This window comes from Podarcis cretensis (assembly GCF_951804945.1).
Source record: "Podarcis cretensis genome assembly, chromosome: 6".
NCBI lineage: Eukaryota > Metazoa > Chordata > Lepidosauria > Squamata > Lacertidae > Podarcis > Podarcis cretensis.
This window is the reverse complement of record NC_137175.1, coordinates 22,008,287-22,030,584: the sequence shown is the minus strand read 5'-3', so window position 1 is coordinate 22,030,584 and position 22,298 is coordinate 22,008,287. Positions and strand designations below refer to the sequence as shown.

Genomic DNA, 22,298 nt, shown 5'->3' with positions numbered 1-22,298 from the left:
GATACGCAAACAGAATTCACATAAGTATCAGTGGACGCAGAATGCTGATTGGTGCTTGTGTATGTGTTGGGGGGGGGAGAAAATTGGGTGGGTGGGGTGAATTGAATATCATGGTGGATGAAGGAGGGCAAAACCAACTGACTGAAACACAGGCGCTCTCTTAACTGCAACTTTTTGTTGCAGATCCATCTTCCTTCCTGAAGAAAAGATTGTTTGTAGGTGATACACATCAAATGTACAACTATTGAGTGGAATCAGGGGGAAATCTTGATGGGAAGGACAATAATGACCCTGTCTGTGCTTTCTTCTTTCATCCAAGTCTGTTGCTATTTAACCTCTGAAGATGATTTGTTGGGCGGGGGGGAAGCAAAAAGATCTTGTGATTGGATTCAATAAACTAAATATGCAATAAAACAGAGATATTTCAGTTTTAAATATTAAAGGCTGTCTCTGTTGGTGTTCCAAGTTATGCTGTAGTCTAAAAATATTACCCTCTGGATCCCAATTATTCTGTTACAAATTTCTGGATTTATGACTCTGTACCATTGGGAAGGATTTTCCAAACTTCTTGTTCTTGTTTTCCGAAGACAGGGACACAGCTCTTACTTGAAGCAACTGTTTACAGCTGGTCATGGCTTTGAGCTAAAGTGAGACTGCATACAATTTCTTTAATTAAAGCGAAACATTTTATTTTATTTTTTGGCAACAGCTTTTCCCTGCTACCTTTTAGTTGCGAAGAATAAATATATTTTTTCTGCTGCCAGCTCTTGCTGAAACTGGTTACCTCCAGTCACTACTGGCTGCAAAATGGTTGTGTTACTGGCACAAACACCTGCTTGGGTAGTTCTTGTTATACCACTGAGGGCATAGCCTTCCTAATGCTCTACACTTACACTAATGTAAGCATTTTAAAACTGAGTTGTTTAAAACTAACTTGTTCTGCTTTTCTTTTCTCTGTTTTTCAAAAAAGATCTTCTGGAGTGCTTTTCTGCAGCACTGTCTGAGTGTTCGTGCAACTAATGCAATTTTTAGGCAGCATTAACTGAACCACAGTTTCCAGTTCACAAGAAGAGAAGTTTCACTTTGTTCTGCACTAGTTCAGCCACATATGGAACACTGTGTCCTTGGGTCTGGGCAAACCATACTTGAAGGAGACAAGTGAAGCCATTGTCATTTGGAATGGATTCAAAGGAGAACAGGAAAAGGGTATGGAGAATAGGCCCTTTTAGAAGAGCCAGCCCTACCATTAGGCAGAGTGAGGCAAACGCCTCAGGCAGCAGACGCAGTTGTATGGTAGCATTACCTCCCTGGCCATTCCCCTCCACTGAAAGGCAGAGCTGTGCCTCCTACATGGCCTGTCCTGCACTCCCTACACTAGCCATCGGCCTCAGCTGCAGTGAGGATGTTGTCTCATCACTAGTGCTGAGGCAAAATTAAGCAGCCTGTCTGGTCAGCTTCTGTACACAAAACGGGGGACATCATCTTTGCCGTTGCCTCATACAGCAAAATGTTTTGGGCTGCCACTCCCTATTACAGGGGTCGGCAAACTTTTTCAGCAGGGGGCGGTCCACTGTCCCTCAGACCTTGGGGGGGGGGGCTGGACTATATTTTGAAAGAAAAAAGAATGAATTCCTATGCCCCATAAATAACCCAGAGATGCATTTTAAATAAAAGCACACATTCTACACATGTAAAAACACCAAGCAGGCCCCACAAATAACCCAGAGATGCATTTTAAATAAAAGGACACATTCTACTCATGTAAAAACATGTTGATTCCTGGACCGCCCGGGGGCTGGATTTAGAAGGCGATTGAGCCGGATCCAGCCCCCAGGCCTTAGTTTGCCTACCCATGCCCTATTATAATCTATATGCCACCAATTCAAATTGCTGGTTTTGAACTATAAAGCCTTTAAAACAGCTTATGAACCCCCATATGAACCAACCCAGGCTGTGTAATCATCATCTGAGGCCCTTCTTTGTGCACCTCCTCCACGAGCGGCCTGGAGGATGGCAACACTAGAATGGGCCTTTTCTGCTGTGGCTCCCCGTTTGTAGAATACTTTCCCCAGGACGACTCACCTGGCACCTTCATTATATACCTATAGGCACCAAGTGAAAACATTCCTCTTCTCCTAGGCCTTTGACTAATTAAATAACCTATGGCCTTTTAAACTGGGGGGAGGGGTGTTGTTGTTGTTTGTGTGTGTTTTTATACTGTGATCCTCAGATGAAGAGTGATATAGAAATTCATAAACAAGATACAATGGCTTCTAAGTATGAAATCCTTTATAAAATAAGACCATAAGAAGTTCCCTGCTTGATCAGGCCACAGGTCCATCTAATTCAGCATCCTGTTCCCACAGTGGCCAACCAGATGCCTAAGTGAAGTCCACAAACATGTCCTGAGTTGCACCAGCATGCTCATCTTCTGTGGTTTCCAGCAACTAATATTCAGAGGCACACTGCCTCTTCACATAATTAAAATAAACAATGAAACAATGCTGAAATGTTGAAGGAAAAGACTGAGGTGCAGGCAGATGACATGAAAACACTTCAGGCACCTGAATGGTTGTCCTTTTGACAAGAACAATGGTTTTTCCTTTGCCACACTGGAAAAGATTATGTTCTAGTGGGGTAGATTTTGGCTGAATATTGGAAGAAGCTTCTTGACAGTAAGAGAAGATCAACAATGGAACAAATTACCTAGAGAGTTTGTGGGCTCTTTCTTCCTGGAAATCTATAAACAAAAGCTAGAGGGCAATAGGCTCTAACTCGTCATTTCCTGCATTAGTTTGATTAAATGATCTACAAGCCCCTCATCCCCGTCACAGCTTGATGAGTCAAATGAAGTAAACACAAGAAAAACTACCCTCCACGCCCCTACAACAATGTTTTGTCTCTGCCTTAGTTTGAATCTGTAGACACTCAACTTTAGTGAGAAAGTAGTTAGCACTCATAAGCTGCAAATATCTTTGAAAAATCAATCAGGATCAGAATCAAGGAAGAAAGTCTAAATCGTTTCTGCAATCATAGAGATTTTTCAAACAGCCCCTAGTGTGATGGGATGAATTTCTGAATAGGAACAGTGCAGTACTGATCTTGTGCCACATGCCTCTCCCCAAAGTGCCAATTAATATATGCAAAATAGCTATGGCCCTTCTTGAAGCATTTTACACACTGTGCCAGTTTTGTCACCTGTGTGAGAGCCCCAGTAAATTCCTATTCTATTACCCTATAAAGTATGCAAGTCAAAGGTCTCAGTCATTTTTGCTGTGTCATGCATGAAGAATTCCTATATAGTAGAGGAAAATCACAAAACTAGTATATTACTTTGGTCATCTGGTGACATCAAACAGGCCCTATATTCACACTCTGACACCTTCGGCAGCCATGAGGGCATAACTTAAGAAGGAAGCAGTCAATCAGGTCTTGGCAAGGGTAAAGGGATAGGCCTGGAGGCTGCAGATAATACACTGAAATATGTCAGTCAGTTTCTTCCACTGATTAAACCAATTCCTTTCCTCAGCTCTGCTAAATTCTTAATGCAAGTAAGGTTTATTTAAATGGAATTAAAAGGGAATCTGGCCCTTTGTAGTAATGCCTCACTGTTATTAGCTGTAAGCAACTATGTTCCCCTGTAAGTGCATGTAAGCTTCTAACTCCTCCAACTTCATTCCAATAACACATTCATTAAAGCAACTCAACAGATGCAGCATGATAATATTAATAGCTGAAGAGAGTCCAGCAAACTGCAGGAAATTGCACCCCCCCAATAAAACTATTTCTAAGAATGTGTTATTAATGTCATCCCTCACATCACTGACTTATACAGATGAGTATATGGAAGTCATGTGGTCTAAAATCCCAAATAGCACTCAGTCTTTATTCTAGTAATGGCAGCCAGAATTTGCCCCAAAATGGGAGGAAGCAACAGCTGGCTACTAGGCAAACATATTTAGCCAGAGTTTTAATGGTATTTTAACTATTCTTTTAAAAACCAATACTGTTTCAGACTTCAACGGCATATGCTATTAATTTGTTTTCTTCCTGGAAAGAATATGGCACTCGGCACAATATTATGACAAAAGGTCAAGAGAACTTCAAGAGGACCCGAATTCGATTTTGACAGTATGAACAGTTAGGCTTGACTTAAGCGATCCTGGTTTACATGTCTGAAGAATATTATGTGTATTTTGCTAAAACATTTCTAGAAATATCTGAAAACTGTCTTGCATAGGAAGATACTAGTTTTGTGATTTAATATTGCAATTCATACCTTCCATTTAAGTGTGGATGTCCATGTTTAGTTAAAGTTTGCATAAACTACCAATTTCAGAGTATCGTAGGAAGAAATCCTCCTTTTCCCATAAGCTCGCATGCCATTACGTCACCTAATTTCCTTAGCGGGTCCTGCTCCTTTAATATTTGCATAGCCCCCATTGCCAGACGCACACCAGATTTTGTACTTCTGTTGAGAAGCCTTGACCTCCTTCCAAATCCCCTGCCTCCACACCAAGTGGCTTTGCATCGCTGCCCTTCACAGCTTTCCTGCAACTGCAGCAATTACAGATGTTAACTCAAACTCATTACTCGGGGCTCCAATCAGGGATAAATAGCTGTGACCTTCCTGGAAGGATTTTTTCTATTACTGGATGCAGTTTGCTTGTTTCGGTAACTAGACACAGTCTTAATCTTAGAACACTGTTACATCAATAAAAAGGCACAGAAACAAAGAATACAATCCTAAACACATTTATTCAGAAGTAACGCCGTTTACCTTCCCGCCAGAGTGGTACCTTATCTACTTGCACTTTAACGTCCTTTCGAATTGCTAGTTTGGCAGGAGCAGGGACCGAGCAATGGGAGTTCACCCCATCTCAAGGATTCGAACCACTGACCTTCTGATTGGCAAGCCCTAGGCTCTGTGGTTTAACCCACAGTGCCACCCGTGTTCCGTTAATCAGTATAGCCAGCCTTAATTTAAACACGTGGAACACCACATGGACTGGGTCCAAAGGAGCACTTCACTCTGGTTCCCTCCTCAGAAATAAGAAGTGCAGCTTGCCCGTTTACTGGCACCATGGTTATTTTCTGTTTCTCCCACTCCCCCCCCCCACCTTGGGTTCAGCTTGTGCCTACCCGTTCTGGGGGTAGTCGCTTGGTATGGATGACCTCGGCCACCATATTCAGGATCCTGGGAGAATGTTTCCATCAGCCTAATTGGCCTCATCTGAAGGTTTTGCCTTCCTCATAGCAATTATCACAACTTTGGTGGATTAGGCATTGGGTAAAGCCTTTAGTCATGGTAGGAGCAGAGGTTGCATGTTTTTGCCTGCCCCTCTGGGGAAATGGGGTATCCTATTAAAGGGATTGAGGAAGAAGTGCTTCTGTCCAGATGCCCAGGCAGGGGCTAAAGCCATAGCACTCAATGCAGGCAAGAAGGCACCTAACTTGATGTACGTTATAGGGCTTCCCCAACTCTGGATTGACCCCTAGAAAACATCTAACAAGCGGGCTGGTTGATATCGGATATGCCCAATGCCTAAGCCTCATCCCCTTACATCTGTAATCAATAAAGCTGGGGTCAAATTCAGTGCAAAAGAATGTTGTCATGTGTGGTCCTTTGATCTCAGGTGGAGGGGCAGTTTCATGCCACTTTGGCACACAACAGGCCGCTGGTCCAGATGGGCCTTTGGTATGATCCAGTACCCCTTCTTATGTTCTTAACATTGCAAAGGCATGGAGTTGTATGCTACTCAGCATAAAAATGTCACATATTTAACCTCTTGCACCTCAGATTTACAATTCTCCTCTGTGCTTGAATGCACTTATGAGTACGAACGTGTCCTTTATCACGTATGTAAGCCTTGCAGCTGAAGACAGCACTTAATACGTTTCACAAAATGGACTCTAGTACCGATAAGCTTCTGCCACAATGAACTTGTTGGCTTTAAGTTGCCACAAGTCTTTTTTTTCTTTTCCTTTTCAAAAGTGTTTTGAAAAACTAACCCAAAAGACAAACCTCCAAAGTGCAGTGAATAATTTATTTGAGGAACAGGGGCAGTGGGGAATCACTTAAGAAATAACCAGAGTGTTTCGTGTAAGCCACTCATCCTCAAGGGCAATTTTGATCCTACTCTCTCCTCCGGGGAGGGGTGGGGAGAGAGACGCTGCTCTCTTTATACTACTCGGAATATGCTTAGCACCTTGTAAAAAAACACTTTGTGGTGGAGGAAGTGAGTTGCTGCCTGAATCTATCCACAGCTGCAAGCAAGTTTCAGGGAAGCATAAGGTGAGCTTGAGGGATTCTTCAACGGTATATCAAGGGGCAGCTTCAAATATTAGCTTCAATCAGTCACAGGAACAATCAAGAACAGTTAAGAAGTATACTCTGGAAATGTGATCCCCAGTCTCATACCAGACTTTAAAATTAGATCGTTAATGAGTTGTTTAAAATGAAGAGTCTTACAGGTGGAGTTCACAAGTTTTCAAGGATGGAACTCTGTTGGTTATCTGCCACTTATCACCAGCAGGTACTTATCTCATTGGAAGGTGTTCTCTAGTGCTTGACAGACAATGGAAGATGTAGAAGTTTCTGTCGTACAAAGAAGCATTTGTAGACCAGCAGTGAGGTAGAGGTGTTCAAAAACAGTTATGGAAGCTTTCACAAAGTTTGCAGAATGCCAAAGACAGAGAGGTGTCAAAGACTGGAGTATGGACCTAAAACAACTGTTCATCTGACACAGTGAAACTGTTCTTGAGATCTTATACAGGAGTTACACATCTTCAAGTCATCTCATCCTTCCTATGCAGTGCCTGCCTGATTTATTAAAATGACAATAAGTATAAAGCTGAGTTCAAAGTGCTGGTTTTGACCCAGAAAGTCCCATGACCCCAATATGAGCTTACTCAGACCCTTTGGTCTTCACCAGAGGCCCTGCCCCCAGGTGCCCCCTCTGAGGGAAAAAGTTGGAGGGTGGAAATGAGGGAGAGGGTGTTCTCAGACTGTGAGGTCTGCCTGGTGCCATCATTAACATCCTTTTGGCACCACGTAGAAACCTATCTTATCTCCCAGGCATTTGATAGATTATGATTACTTTGCTGTTTATTGGTTATATGCTTTTGCTGCTCTTTTATAAGTTTTATGGGCTTATTGCATGGTAATGTGTTTTTAAAAATCTATTCTATGCTTTATGCTCTTAAAATTGTGTAGGTTGCTTAGAGACCCCTTAAGCGTCAAGTGGCCAGTAAACTGACCATCATCCAAATTCAATACAAGAATGAATTCACCCTGAAAGCCTTCCAGTCAAGTGGATGAAACCACAGGAACAAAATCTGTATAAACTTTGCAAAATTATTGGAACAGAGTTTTCACTCAACTGTTATGATGATGCTACACTACAGCTTCTGGGAATGCTGTACAGATGAGAGATGTTACCGTAACTGGCTCTTAAAAGAGCTTACTAAGCAGACAGAAGTGTCTGTTTCAGGATGCAGGGCTGAGAAAGATCTTGTTCCTAAGGCTTTAGAGCGCTGTTGCCAGTCAGGATAAAGCTAGACAAGACAATTGCATGTACATTACACCTCAAGGTTTGCTAGTCTAGGGTTGTTGTTATTTTGAATCAAAAGCAGTCACAGGAGACTGCAATTCTGAGCAAAACACCTGCATGGTGAAGTGAGAGAGAACTGCTCTTTTTTTCCTCTGCTAATTTTTCTGCTCAGCACCAGCTGTTTTTCAGGTAACTCTGTTTCTTCCCTCCTCCAACCTACCCCTTAACATGGGAAAGCTGTGGGGTCGTGGTGGTTATGATTAGAATAACTGCTGGAGGAGAAAAGGATTTAAGAGCCTTTCCACCTAAGCACTGGCCTGCCCCTCTAGATTATAGCCTCCTGCAGCTGCATTTGGATTTAAGTAGTGGTGGGAATCCCTGGAGGAAATGCATAGGCAACAGCTTCCCAGATGTACAGTATCCATGGGTATAGAATGCAGGTGGATCTGGCATGGCAAGTTCTACCTCCAGATGATATGCATTCATCCAGATGTCTATAAAGAGTCCTTGCATGGATGGCTCTATGCGCGTGTTTGGGAACTGTCTGTTGGTGTTGCATGTACAACTGGGAACCACACAATCAAGAAACAGCTTTATGCATAGGTGCCCTTTACAGATGTCTGATGCCCATGAATTGGGAGCGCTGCTACACCTGATCTATATGGGCTTACTGAACTGGCAGATAGGGTTAAAAAAGGTAAAGGTACCCCTGCCCGTACGGGCCAGTCTTGACAGACTCTGGGGTTGTGCGCCCATCTCACTTAAGAGGCCAGGGGCCAGTGCTGTCCGGAGACACTTCCGGGTCACGTGGCCAGCGTGACATCGCTGCTCTGGCCAGAGCCAGAGCCAGAGCCGCACACGGAAACGCCGTTTACCTTCCCGCTGGTAAGCGGTCCCTATTTATCTACTTGCACCCGGAGGTGCTTTCGAACTGCTAGGTTGGCAGGCGCTGGGACCGAGCAGCGGGAGCGCACCCCGCCGCAGGGATTCGAACCGCCGACCTTTCGATCGGCAAGCCCTAGGCGCTGAGGCTTTAACCCACAGCGCCACCTGCGTCCCTACGGCAGATAGGGTTAGTCAAGACCAAATATCTTATTCCGTATAAAGGAAGCTCCCTACATTCTGATGCATAGCTACACAAATCATATAGATATGCATATCTTTGTGAAACTAAGCAATGTAAAAATAATAATAATGATTTTTTGGGTGCGCTACAGTATATAAAAAAACCCACCATAAAAGGTTAGCTATACAGAGAGGTAAGAGCAGTTTTATCTTTCAGACACATTCTCCACACCCCACAAAGAGACTTGTTTTTTTGCCTAGATAGAGCTACGGGTGTAGAAGAGGGGCTTGATATATGATGGGGAGGGGTGACTATTTGAAAATCAGCCCTGACTCTAATCAACTTGATTGCTGCAGGTTCTGTTGATGTCTATGTTGCTCAATTCCATCCCAGGCTGAACTGCCCAAATCAATTCACACTGAAAGGCTCTAAAACAATCCTTCCATTCCTTGACAACTAATACATAGATGACAGCGTTTTTTATCATTTCCCTCTTTGCCAGCAGTAAGGCTATTTTTACTCACTATCCACAGACACCACATAAACATTTTATTATCCTTAAAAGAAAAAGAAAGGGAACAGGCAAGGTGACATGTGCAATGCTTGGATGGAAGGCTGTTTACCATAAGTAATCCTGAATAGCCTGAATAGTAAACTTGAAGAGTTTGTACCAAAACCATACAGCAGTAACTTCATTTACTGACCCTTTTCTGTACATCTGGACTTTTAAAAAAGGAAATGAATATTAATATGAAAAAGGAAGAGAACATGAAGGTCCACTAAGCTGAATTTGAGAAGGAACTGAAATAGAGACGTAATTCAGCTCTGAAATATTTCTCCTTGTTTGACTAAGATTCCAGGGGAAATCTTGGCCTCTTGCCCTGCAGATATATTTTCTTCTACTGCTGGAAGAGCAACAGAAAGGAAAGCTAGCTCTAAAATATTCAGTCCATCTGTTGTAAGATGGATAACAAAGTAAAGGAACCTCCTAAATCCTTGCTATGCTTTAGACTTGTGGTGCAGATACTCACCTGCCCAAGCTGTTCACAAGCACTTTGATACTCAGCTCGCTGGCAGAGGTCTTTCACCCGTTGGTACTTGGGCAGGAAATTTTCTTCTTGAGCATCCATTTTCTCATTCTCTCTCTTGTGTAACAGTTTCCTGAAAAGGGAAGAACATGCACAGCTCTGTAAAGGCTGCATCCTCTTCCAAGAAGTTCACGTAATCTTTGCTCATGAAGAGTGAGACCATCTCTACCATTTTCCATTGAATAACGAGTGAGGAGCGATTGAGCACTAGCCGCATGGCAATTCAGTGAGGAGGGCCAAGGGCATGGCAGAAAGGCCAGGGCCCAGAGACCCCAGGCAGCGCAGGATGGGGAGCCCGGAGTCGGGCCCGCCATGGAAGCTGGTGCCTGTTTGGGGGTGCCTAGTTCACACACCCTCAAAATTGTGTTCCTGGGACCATGGCCCCCCGTTCCCTCCACAGTATGCCTGTGCACAGGACAGTATAGGATACGATCCAAAGAAGCTTACTGGGTGACCAGTCACACTCTCTGAAGCTTTACCAATCACATAGGGTATTTGCAAGATTAAAATGGATAGTTTGGACATCATGTTCTCTGCTTTAAGCTCCTTGGAAAAAAGGCAGGATATATAGGCAAGAAATAATTTAAAAATGCATTTTCATTAAGTAGGAAAGTAGACTGCCTATTTCATGTGTCTCTCATAGATTTTACAGCAGTTCCAATGAAAATGAAAAATGCCAACAACAAAACATTGAAACTACTAATACGACTTTGCCTTTTTGATGAATTAAGTAATTTCACAAATGCCAAATGGAAAAGACTAATTAATGATCTTGCCAAGGAAAGTTGTACAGGTACAACTCTTCTTTTGCTGCAATGATTCCTTTAAGACAGGCTTCCTCAACCTCGGCCCTCCAGATGTTTTTGGCCTACAACTCCCATGATCCCTAGCTAGCAGGACCAGTGGTCAGGGATGATGGGAAGTGTAGTCTCAAAACATCTGGGGGGCTGAAGTTGAGGAAACCTGCTTTAGGAGGTCAGAACTCTCCAGAACAAAACACAATCACCACCTATCACTTACCCTCTTTCCACCAAGAAGGAGTCCCTCCAGACCTTCATCTTCTTTTTCAAATGGAACCTGGGGGGAAAAAAAAACTTAATTTGAAAGTCGAACTAGATCTGGGGACAGGATTTGGCTTCTCCCTTGAAGATGTGTGATTAGAAAGCAAATGGCAAACATGCATTTTCAGCCTCAGCTATGAGATGATATGGCAACTTTTTTTGTTCACTATGGCAAGGCCTGTGTAAGTCCCACAGAATGGGATAGAAAAGTACCACTGACTCACAGACCTGCTGCAGACATATTGTTTAATCACAACTGCTTAAAGTACTTGGCGATCTGCAGGAAATGTTGGGCTCTGTTTAATGCATTTCCCATCCTTACCTATTGACCGGTCTTTCAGAATCCAGCAGCTTTAGAATGGATTTCCCATCCATGTCAGGTGGAATGTCCAGGCCAGCAATGTCTAGAATTGTAGGAGCAAGATCGATGTTCAATACAATGTGAGGATTCCTGAAAAGAAACATATTCAGAAAACCTTTATCAAACATCTGCAACGGTAACTCCAACATAAGACCACAGAAGACACAGAATACTTGAAAGGCACCCAGGGGTTAAACTCAAATAGCTGGAAATCAAGCAGAATTACACGTTGAAGCCGAATATGAGAAGCCATTTACAAGCTAAAGAAAGGTCGGGGAGACTACCTCGGAAAGTGGTGGACTCTCCTTCACTAGAGATTTTTCAAGCAGAGCTTGGATGGCCATCGGTCAAGGATTCCTTAGCTGTGATCCCTGCACTGCAGGGGGCTAGATTGGAGGTCCCTTCCAACTCTACAATTCTCCACCATTTTGAGAATCAATCCTTGTCTTGTAGTTCAGGTTTTACCAAAGAGGGAATCTTGCTCTGGCAGTTTTAGGAAACAGTGGGTTGTTCTAAGTTAATGGACATTAATAACTTGGCTTTATTAATTTCTACGGGTCTCCTTTGAGTCGGACTAGCACTGGATAACCCAGTATAAAAGCTAATATGGGCACTCACTGAAGTGGGATTGTGCAAGCAACAGCAGATACTGCAGATACTAGACTATTGGTCCTTCTGCGCTAGTGCAATATTGTCTGTTCCCACTGCTTGTGGCTCTCCAGGGTCTCAGGCAGAGAGAGAGGCCATTCCCATTATCTGCCACCTGATCCTTTCAACCGGAGATGCCAAAGATTGAACCCAAGAGTTATGCATGCAAACAAAACATGTATCTCACCACTGAGCTATGGTACCATCACTTGGAACAGGGAATCTTTGGCTGTCCAGATGTGGCTGGGAGGCCAGCTCCCCTCAGCTACAACCAGCATGGCCAATGGTGAGGGATTGTGGGAGTTGCAGTCCAACAACATCTGGAGGGTCAAAGGTTCAAATGGCCCATCTCACTACCCACTGGGGATAGATTTAGAAGACAGTTGAAGGGTAGATGGCAGCAGGGGGATGGTAACAGACACCAGGCAAGCAAAGGTAAAAAATACAAAAACAGAACTAATAGTAAAGGAAGCTCATTTTGCAATAATGCTTAATACTCAGTATCCAGGAAATCAGATTTGCATAAATTTTAAAAGGAAATCTCCCTAGGGTGCAAATGAATAGAAGAGTCACCCCCTGGAAAATTTCCCTTCTAGCACCAAACATCTGCAAGGTGGGATTGGTGGTTGTGCTTATTCAGTTCTTAACAAATCACTAAGTTTGAGCATTCCTCAACACTCAGATAAGACCATAGCTTCCTCACCAGTTTCTCCAAACCTGTGAGATCCACACTTTATCTCCTTGTCATTAAGGGTGGGGATTTAAGTGGATATTCCAGAGGCATGCTTACTTAGTCATGGCATTCTGCACATGCACTTATAAACTCTCCTTAACATTACCTTCTAAGCAATGGTAAAAGGTAAGGGTACAGTTACAGACAACTCTGGGGTTGCATGCTCATCTCGCTCTATAGGCCGAGGGAGCCGGCGTTTGTCCGCAGACAGCTTCCGGGTCATGTGGCCAGCATGACTAAGCCGCTTCTGGAGAACCAGAGCAGCGCACGGAAACGCTGTTTACCTTCCCGCCGGAGCAGTACCTATTTATCTACCGTATTTTTCGCCCTATAGGACGCACTTTTACCCCTCCAAAAATGAAGGGGAAATGTGTGTGTGTCCTATGGGGCGAATGCAGGCTTTCGCTGAAGCCTAGAGAGCGAGAGGGGTCGGTGTGCACCGACCCCTCTCGCTCTCCAGGCTTCAGGAGAGCCACAGCGCCAGCCCCACAAGGTCAGGGGACAGCGGGGAGGCGGAACGCCGCCATCCCGCTGTCTCCCGATGTGGTTTGGAGGCTGACGGCGGGGAGACGCGTGTTTCTCCCTGCCGCCAGCCCCTGCAAGCTCCGGGGACAGCGGGGAGGCGCAGCGCGTCTTCCCGCTGTCCCCGGACCTGGTCTGCAGGCGGGTGGCAGGGAGAAGAGCGCTTCTCCCCACTGCCAGCCCCGCAAGCTCCGGGGACAGCGGGGAGGCGCAGCGCGTCTTCCCGCTGTCCCCGGACCTGGTCTGAAGGCGGGCGGCGGGGAGAAGAGCACTTCTCTCCCCTGCCGGCCCCACAAGCGCCTGGGGGGGGAAATAATTTTTTCCCCTTTATTTCCCCCCCAAAAAACTTGGTGCGTCCTATGGGCCGGTGCGTCCTATGGGGATAAAAATACGGTACTTGTACTTGACTTGCTTTCAAATTGCTAGGTGGGCAGGAGCTGGGATTGAACAAAGGGAGCTCACCCCGCCACGGGGATTCAAACTGCTGACCAATTAGTGAATCTAATACTCACAAAGAGGGTGGCTTTCCTCAGGATCCATGCCTTTACCACTTTGGGAAATTATTTAGGAATGCTATTTACTTCTATATTTTTTATTATTAGATTTATGTACCGCCTTTCTTCCAAGGAGCTCAAGGCAGTATAAATAGTCCTCTTCCGGCCCTTGTTTGTTTTGGGGGTTGTTTGTTTGTTTGCAGACTTATTTGTCAAAAACCACTGGTTGGCCATCACAAACATAATACATTTTGCATTTATTTTTTTCATCTGAGAGTGCTACACTTTACATACATTATCCTATATTTCTCAAATCCATCCTGTAGGGTAGCTCATTGTTATATCCATACTGCAAATTGGGGGAGGCAGAGGACTTGGGGTTGAAAGAACATGGGTGGCTTGTTTCAGGCCACCTAGCTGAGTTCATGGCAGAATCAAAGTTCAAAACCAGGGCCTGATTCATAGCCCTGTCCTTAAATCAGTAACTGATACTAGCTCCAATTAAGGTACTTACAAAAACAATACAAGCAGAAGAACAAATAAAGAAACTAAGCATTAAAAACAAACAAACAAAATTAAATGGCTCTTTGAGGACAAGAACACACTTGCCATAATTTACAAGGAGAAATTACAGTTCAAAGACGGAGCCATATGGATAGTTTTCTGCTTCTGCGCAGATTTCCAGCTCAGAAACACAGCACAGCAAGGCGGCAGCATTCTAATTTGCAGCAATGAATGAGACCGCTTGTGAATTACTGGATTTGAAAGCAAACAAACAATGACAAGAACTGAAGATAATACATTTGTTCATCTGCTTGACAAGTGCAGCTTAATTTTAATTACTAGTTAATGCAGTGTAGCGCATCAGGGTAAAAGTAATGAACCTATGGTAATGAGACCTCACTACAGCAACTGCTATTAAATCAGGGTTGATAAGCGGGGACAGCCAATGATTAGTTTATATGAAAAATAGAAGGTGCAGCTCACATTAGCAAAGCTGATACTGAAGTGGGCGTTTCCCTCCATATGGAAACAGAAATGCCATGCTTGTACCAATTTTACAGTTCATACATCACCTTTTGGAGTGTGCGTGAACCAGTTTCTCTATGGGGATAAGCTCTGACTTACTGAGTCTTTAGAAATCGGTTTTGACACTCAGAAGGCCCTGAATGAGGAGGCTTCCACACAACATAATTGGCTGGCGATTTAAAATGATGGGGTGTTTCAGGATCTAAAAAGAAGCTATGAAGAACAGCATGCTTTCAGGGCTAGGGGCAGTGTGTGTTTTTTCTGTGGGGATGCAGGGGTACGCATACCCCTAAACATTTTGTGAATCTAAGTTTGGCCTCATTGAGGGGCAGTATTTCAATATGGGTAGGAAAATGAGAGTACCCCTAAACATTTTTTTTAGAAAAAAAGCACTGGCTACGGGCATGCCAAGATAGCAACTCCCTGCGTTTTTGCCTGGTGCTTGTGCACTAAACAGAAATGGAAGAGTTACAAGAAACTGAGCGACTACAAAAAGTGGGTGCAACTCTAGCCAGGAGGGGCTGTAGCTCAGTGGAAGAGTACAAAAGGACCCAGTTATCCGTCCCCAATGTCTCTAGGTAGGGCTGGGAAAGACTTTTGCCCAAAACCCTAGACAGCCACTGCCACTTGGTGTCAACCATACAGAGACAGGTGAACCAATGATCTGACTTGATATAAAGCAGTTTCCTATGTTCCTATGCATAGCTCATTGTAGACAGGGAAGGGTGTGAAACCACAGGGAAGGATGAGTTGTGGGAGACAAGAGCTGCTTGGATATATATGCACATCCTTCAAATCTACTGTGTGCTTTGCAAAAGATGACAAAATTGTCCTGGGAAGCCTACAGGCAGTGGCTGATTTATGGCAGTGCAACTGGTTCTGCCACACTGGGTGCCAAGCCCAGGGGGCGCTGCATGGTGTCGCAACTATGGCTTAGTGAACTGAGCAAAATGAAAGGCGAGAGGTGCAGGGTGCTGAATTTTGGCCTTGCAGAGGGTGTTGTTGAAATTTGAAGGAGCAAAGTCTGTCCCTGATATAGGTAGGAAAATCTCAGCTCTCATTGCAATAATCATATAATCGTTGAAATATGTCATTGCAGACCACTTCTGATAATCTCCTTATAGCACAGAGTTTATAACATCACCTGATTCTTCAGGCTGCCCATGTTTGTTTTGTAGGGTTTTCTTTTAGTTGTCCTGCTGCACTGGAAATACCAGTGGTGTTTTTTTCAGAATGAAAGCATTCTTCCCTTTTTCTGCTTCAATGGTTGAAATTCATTTAAATTCAAAACCCAGTGAATATTCTTTTTTATTATTTTAAAATGGGATTGTTGCTGCTTTGCTATGTTCGCAATATTGTTGTTGGCTTGCATTACTTTTTCTATATTAAAAGGAGGAAAGTATTATGGGTGGAAAAGTACAAGACTAATTATGCTAATATATACATAGTGGTATACATTAAAGCATGCATATTGTGGCATTGTGTCCAAAATAATTGCTTTGGTGCAAATATTTGCTATTAAAATAATTACTTAGACGGTATATTTACATAATTTCTTAGCTGATCAAAGTTACAATTTTAATTAACAGTCACACTCTTTACTCTTGTCTGTCACTGACAAAGGGTAAACCAAGGAGATGAGTCATCTTTTCTTTTCTTTTCTTTTCTTTTCTTTGCAAGGGAAGAGGAACATATAGAAAATATTGCATTCATTTTCTTAACAGTGATTCCATTGTATTATTTAATTAATCTCTAATGACAGCTATGCACTTAGGCTGTGAACATTACACAATGTTATTATTTGGAAGCCTCATGGACTGCACCGTCAAACTTAAATAAAAGGAAATGACTTCGCATTTCTTCAGAAGATCATACAGAATTTCACACGAGTCTAAATTCCCCCTTTCTCAGTGCAAGAGGTAACATGTATGTGAGCTGTCTAGTGCTAGGAAGACAGTGGGAATGGATCTGGGATAGGGGGTGTTTTGGCTGCACCTCTAGCCTTGATACAGATAATTCCACTGAAATGCAAATACTTTGGGTGATACGCATCCATGAGCAGAACAGACTTCCACTTCTACAAGAGGACTTCCCCTTGCTTTCCTCTCTCCTGTCCCCTCCACCCAAAAGGTGCTCTGAATTTGGAGCAGGGGGGCTGCAGAGGAAGGGAAGGCCTCACTGCATGATTGAAGACTGCTTGGGCAATGTTAGATATTACACCTTAACAGCACATCATTGTATGCAGGAATAAAAATTGACACTGAAAATTTGCTCTTCATCCTGCACTAAAATAAAGAGTTTGATGGAGAGAGGAACACAACTGGTTATGAGAAATCAAGTCCTTTTCCCCAAAGAGATGAGCAAAACCTTAGAGAAACATACTTTGCTCCATAAATGTTTTGGAGAAAGATGATCCCTGTCTCTTCGCTCTTTTTTTTTTTTTTTTTGCTTTTTTCCTTATCATTAAAGAAAAAGACATTTAAGAGTTTGCATTTAAAATTATCTGTAAATAAATGTGCAGAGAGTGGCGAGGAGAAAAAAGATTGATGAGATTTACTGCTGAAACTAAGCCAACTCCAGAGCATCTTACAAAAGGCCATACAGAACCAACCAGAGCAGGATTCTCTTAATTACTCCAATGCCACAAAGCCCCATGAACTTACAAGGATCCAGCCTCCACATTTGGACCGCGGATATAGAAGGGGACTCTGATGTCAAATTCATACGGCATGGATTTTCCTTTCACCAGCCCAAATTGCCCTATATGATAGCCGTGGTCTGCCGTATATATTACATATGTGTTATCCAGTTCACCTGTTTCAACCAATGCATTGTAAATCTGAAATGAAACAGAAGCATAACATTTTGGATTGAACAAAACAGTATGGTATTACACAATAATCTTGTATATAGACACAAGGGCAGTGAAAAGCTTGGTGAATGTATATATTGGCTCTTTGTGCAAGCTGCTCCCTTTCAGCTGAAGAGAAGGGGGCGGAATAAAAATAAATAAAAACAAACATGATAGTATTGCAAGGGAATACTGAGATAGCGACTGCATTTGTTTATTGAAAAGGCAACATGAATGATCTGAAATCAAATTTAGGAACTGCAATGAGTCAGAAATCATGACATATAGTTTGGCCATATTTGCAAGTTACATTGTCATAAACCATTGTTTACTGGGCATGAGCAGCTGCTTGGTTCCTCCCCACTCCTCCTGGCTTGCATTGGGAGAAAACAAATCACAATACCTGGGCTTAGCTTTACATCAAAACTAGGCACCATGATTTGTTTTGCTCTCAGCAAACCACGAGCAGTTAAGGCAATAACCACAGTAGAAGTACTGCAGGGGAAGTAAAGGGTTAAAGCCACCCCATCTAGGGTCCCGAATTTTATGGAGTTTTGTGCACCCTGTGTTAACACATCTTCCTCCAAAGTTGCTTTCCTTTGAGCACTGTCTGTCTATGGGAAACAGAGAGGGGAAACCGAGACGTATTATGATGACCCAGATACCTCCTTGTTTGTTTTAGAAAAGCAGGTCAAGCCACAACTATTTTTGGAATGCACTTGTGACAAAGCATAAGGTTAGGCTTGACTAGCTGAATGCATTTTAAAATTCATTGAGCCTCTTTATAATTACAATTTCAATCCCAGCTTGCTGACTTGAAAAGCAAGCCATCAATTTGAGCAAGCTGCAACACTGATGGCAAGCCTCTCCAAGCGTATGTAGTAGCACTTGAGAGAGATTATATCTTCCCAGAGCAAACCACCAATCAGCAGTAATAGTAATCACCATAATCACAAACAGGCTGATGCAGGGCCTACCTATAATCTTAACCTTGTCTTCTCAGGGTGCCTGCATTATACTTAAATCACAAACAAAATGCAGGAATGCTGGGAGATAAGCAGCAATAAATTGTTTTGCCTCCATGTTAGACTGGCAGCTTTGCAAGCTTGGAAACAAGCCCATCAATTTTCACAGAAGGTGCCAGTCAGGATGAATATTGCCAGAGAACAGAAGCACAACTAGCCGGCCCACCCTTGAGGCAAAGTGAGACGATCACCTCAGGCGGCAGGATCCACAGGGGGCAGCAGATCCCAATGTTGGTTTTTATTCCCTCCTTTGTTCCTGATGTAGATCTTCCCTCACTCCTTATTCCCTGGTGTGGAGAAGGGTGCCATTTTGGGGTCTGCCTGAGGGGCCAAAATGTCTTGACCTGGCCCTGATGGAATGGTTCGTTTTACTTTGTTCTAATATCACAGGCTTAAGGTCAAACAAGATGCCAATAAGAGGTGTGTTATAGAAGATAACTGGACCTATGAAGCAACCTGATGGTGGATCATAGCAGGCTTTGTTATGACAAGCCAGACCACTGGTCAACCGAGCTCAGTACTGTCTACAGTACTATCTCCTGTAAATAGTGCTGTCTACAGGAACCCTCAAGTGTTTCCAAAAAGGGGTCTTTCCTAGCCCCCTGTGGCAATGACAGAGAATCAATCTGGGACCTTTCTCACACAAAGCTTCAGATCCTCCTCCAAATCTGCAGCAGGCAGAGTCCTCCCTAGACATCCAACCCATGCTCTTTTTAACTGCACATACCAGTGACTGAACCTGAGACCACATGTGGTCTATCACAGAGCTATTTACAAAAGTTTGCCCCATAAAAAGTGTGCCAAGTTTGCCATATATTCTTGCAGACTATGGATATTGCTGGGCTCAGTTGTCATCGTTGGACCATCACCCACAAAAAGGGGGATTTGAGTCCATTTATTTTACATTCATTTCCTACTCAAGAAACATATGGCTGACATGGGCATCTGGCCTAAGCATTGTCTGCACATTTCTGGCACATCACACTGACCAGGAAAACGGTGGTATGTTAAGTACATATTACTTAACAGAGAACTATTGAAGACAGAAAGCAAGGCTTTTGGTACAATTTCCCCTTTCTGCACTGTTTGCCACTATAGCAGGCAACTTAGGATGTTTCGCTATTTGGAATATTTTATAGCACTATCATTATTATAAAATGGATTTCTTACCTGCCCTGAACCACAAGACCACCTCTTTCCCTGCAGACCCTCTTGGGTGTCACAATCAGCAGTGGGGGGGCTCTTGGTAGTTCTGCTACCCTCAGTGGCTTGGTGGGGGGCACGACCCAGGAGACGGCATTCTCGGAGGAAGCTCCCAAATTATGGAATTCCTTCCACACAAAGGTGCACCCGGCACCTTCACTGCGCAGCTGAAGATGCACCATTGAAATTTGAGATACATTGGGACCCACTCTACTTGTGATTCTAATTTGTTCTAAACCGGTGCCAAAAAAGCAGCATAGGTAAAGGTAAAGGTACCCCTGCCCGTACGGGCCAGTCTTGACAGACTCTGGGGTTGTGCGCCCATCTCACTCAAGAGGCCAGGGGCCAGCGCTGTCCGGAGACACTTCCGGGTCACGTGGCCAGCGTGACATCGCTGCTCTGGCGAGCCAGAGTCGCACACGGAAACGCCGTTTACCTTCCCGCTGGTAAGCGGTCCCTATTTATCTACTTGCACCCGGAGGTGCTTTCGAACTGCTATATAAGCAGCATATAAACACATTAAAAAAACACCTAGATAAATAATGTTAAAATAACTTGGTACAATTTACAGTCAGAAGAATAGGGTGAGTCCTAAGGTGTAAAAAGAGGCTAAAGAGATGCATCTTCAGCACATGATGAAAGCTATACAATGAAAATGCCAGACACACCTCTGTGGGGAGGGAATTCCACAGCTAAGGCAATGTCAGAGTATGCCCTCTCCTGAGTTTCCACTCCTAAGCTTTCAAGGGAGACAAAACTACCTACCAAATGGGCTCCCTCTTAACACCCAAGAAGAGAAGTTGGGAAGGAGACTTGGTGCCACCATTCTGCCCAGAGCAATTCAAACCTTATAAACCAAATGGGGAAGTTGAGGCCCTGTGATGAAGTGCATCTGTGCTTATATTGGCAACACTTAAACTCGTGTTTTGGATAGGATAGAAAAGTAGGGCACGTATGCAGGACTTGGGGAACTTGGAGGGCCGAGGTTGAGGAAGCCTGCAATAAATCTTACCGCCTCCATAGAGTCATCCACAGACATGAGAGTCTGAAGGCGCTTCTGCTGCAGCATATTGGTGAATTCCATGTGAATAGGTTTCATGGGGCCAGTATACCTCATTATCCAGTGCTTGTCTGGGTTTGGAGCATAATTATAACTGGGTGTGCTAGAGAGAGAGAGAGAGAGAGAGAGAGAGAGAGAGAGAGAGAGAAACAATTAACTGTCAGTAAAATAAACATGGCATGCCACCCATTCTATAATGTGTATTCTGGGTTTCTACACAAGTTCCACACAAACATAGGGCAGGATTCATCTAACCAGTCCCACTAGCAGAAGACCCATACAAGGACTTCCATTTGTGCAATAGGATTCCCCCTGTCTCCCCCCCTTGCACCCCCAAAAATTGGCTCTGGGGGTTGGGAGTACCCCCAGAATGGCGAATGAGGGAGAGGAGAAGGGTATTGCGCCATCTGGTAAACTGGAATGCTTGCACAGATGGGACTGGAAGAACATGATGTTGAATTCTATCCATTGCATTGAGCATTCTGTCCTGACAATTTCAGCATCCTGAGAACAACAGCTTCCACTTTCAAAAGAAGGTTTGGGGGCTTCTGTTTACTTAGCCTTTTAGAAGCCAGGAGGCAAATCTTAAAAGATGCTCCCTCTCCATCCACAGCTTTTTACACTGTATGCCATACTGTTCCTAATGATGGCCCAACCTTTGGGGAGCCCAAGTGACTGCAGTGTGAAGGCAATAAGACCTCATTTTGTGAATGGAATTCTGAATGGAAGACGTTAGGGTCCAAGCTAAGGAGCCCAGCTGCTATCTTGCTACACCCAAGTTAATGCAAATACAGTTAATTCCCTGAAAATGGATCTGGCTTCTACTATCTTTAAGCATGTTTGAGGCACTTTTCCCTGTTGGGAATAACCCTCCATGGTAGGATTACATTCTCCATGGTAGACAGCGAAACATTATAAATCTCTTTTATGATTTATCTAAAAGCCGGGAACGGGAAAATTGCTCTGCTCAAACTGAAGCCTATTGAAATAGCAAGTATCATTCAGAGTAAATGAGAATATATTTCAACTGTAGCAGCTTAGCATTAGGCAGCTAACATTCTAACTGGGGAGCATGAGAATGACATAGCTATTCCAATTTCATTCTGCACGGAGGGCAGCTAACATTCTAACTGGGGAGCATGAGAATGACATAGCTATTCCAATTTCATTCTGCACGGATGATTGTGGCTCACGCAGGTTCCTTAACAATAACTATCCAGATTGCTGGAGAGTCTCTACTATGTTATTTAGCATCTGTGGTGAATTTAATCTTGACTACCTGAGCATTTAGCAGGAAACTATGGGCATTAAAATGCTTATTATAACTTCAGTCCAATAGCCAGCTTTTAAAATGATGTTCTACTCTATACTAGTCTTTAAAAAGAAAAAAAAAAGCTGGATGGTGCTATTACAATTTCCTTTGCTTGAACAAGTAGCCTTGAGGTAGGGATCTTCCCACCCCGGGAGCTGTAAAAGGGAATTCCCATCCCACTTGACAACAGCAAAAAGCTAGGGCATCTGAAACAGCAAACTAGCTCCAGAGTCTGGTTCTGCAGAATCTTGGAGATTGGTCTGGTCAGATAGGCAAGGGCTTTGGGCTTCAA

General features: G+C 43.6%; 1 protein-coding gene across 3 annotated transcripts in view; it reads right to left on the bottom strand.

Annotated features, from left to right (window-relative positions):
• The window catches only part of SULF2 (sulfatase 2), a 280,685-nt gene that overhangs the window by 22,695 nt on the left and 235,692 nt on the right, over positions 1-22,298 (bottom strand). For all 3 annotated transcript variants that reach the window (XM_079979106.1, XM_079979105.1, XM_079979107.1), the window contains 5 exons: positions 20,647-20,797; positions 17,219-17,394; positions 11,091-11,219; positions 10,728-10,784; positions 9,651-9,780 (listed from right to left, as the gene is read on the bottom strand). In XM_079979106.1, coding sequence (XP_079835232.1) covers positions 9,651-9,780; positions 10,728-10,784; positions 11,091-11,219; positions 17,219-17,394; positions 20,647-20,797 — 643 coding nt within the window. The remainder of the gene's footprint in view (positions 1-9,650; positions 9,781-10,727; positions 10,785-11,090; positions 11,220-17,218; positions 17,395-20,646; positions 20,798-22,298) is intronic.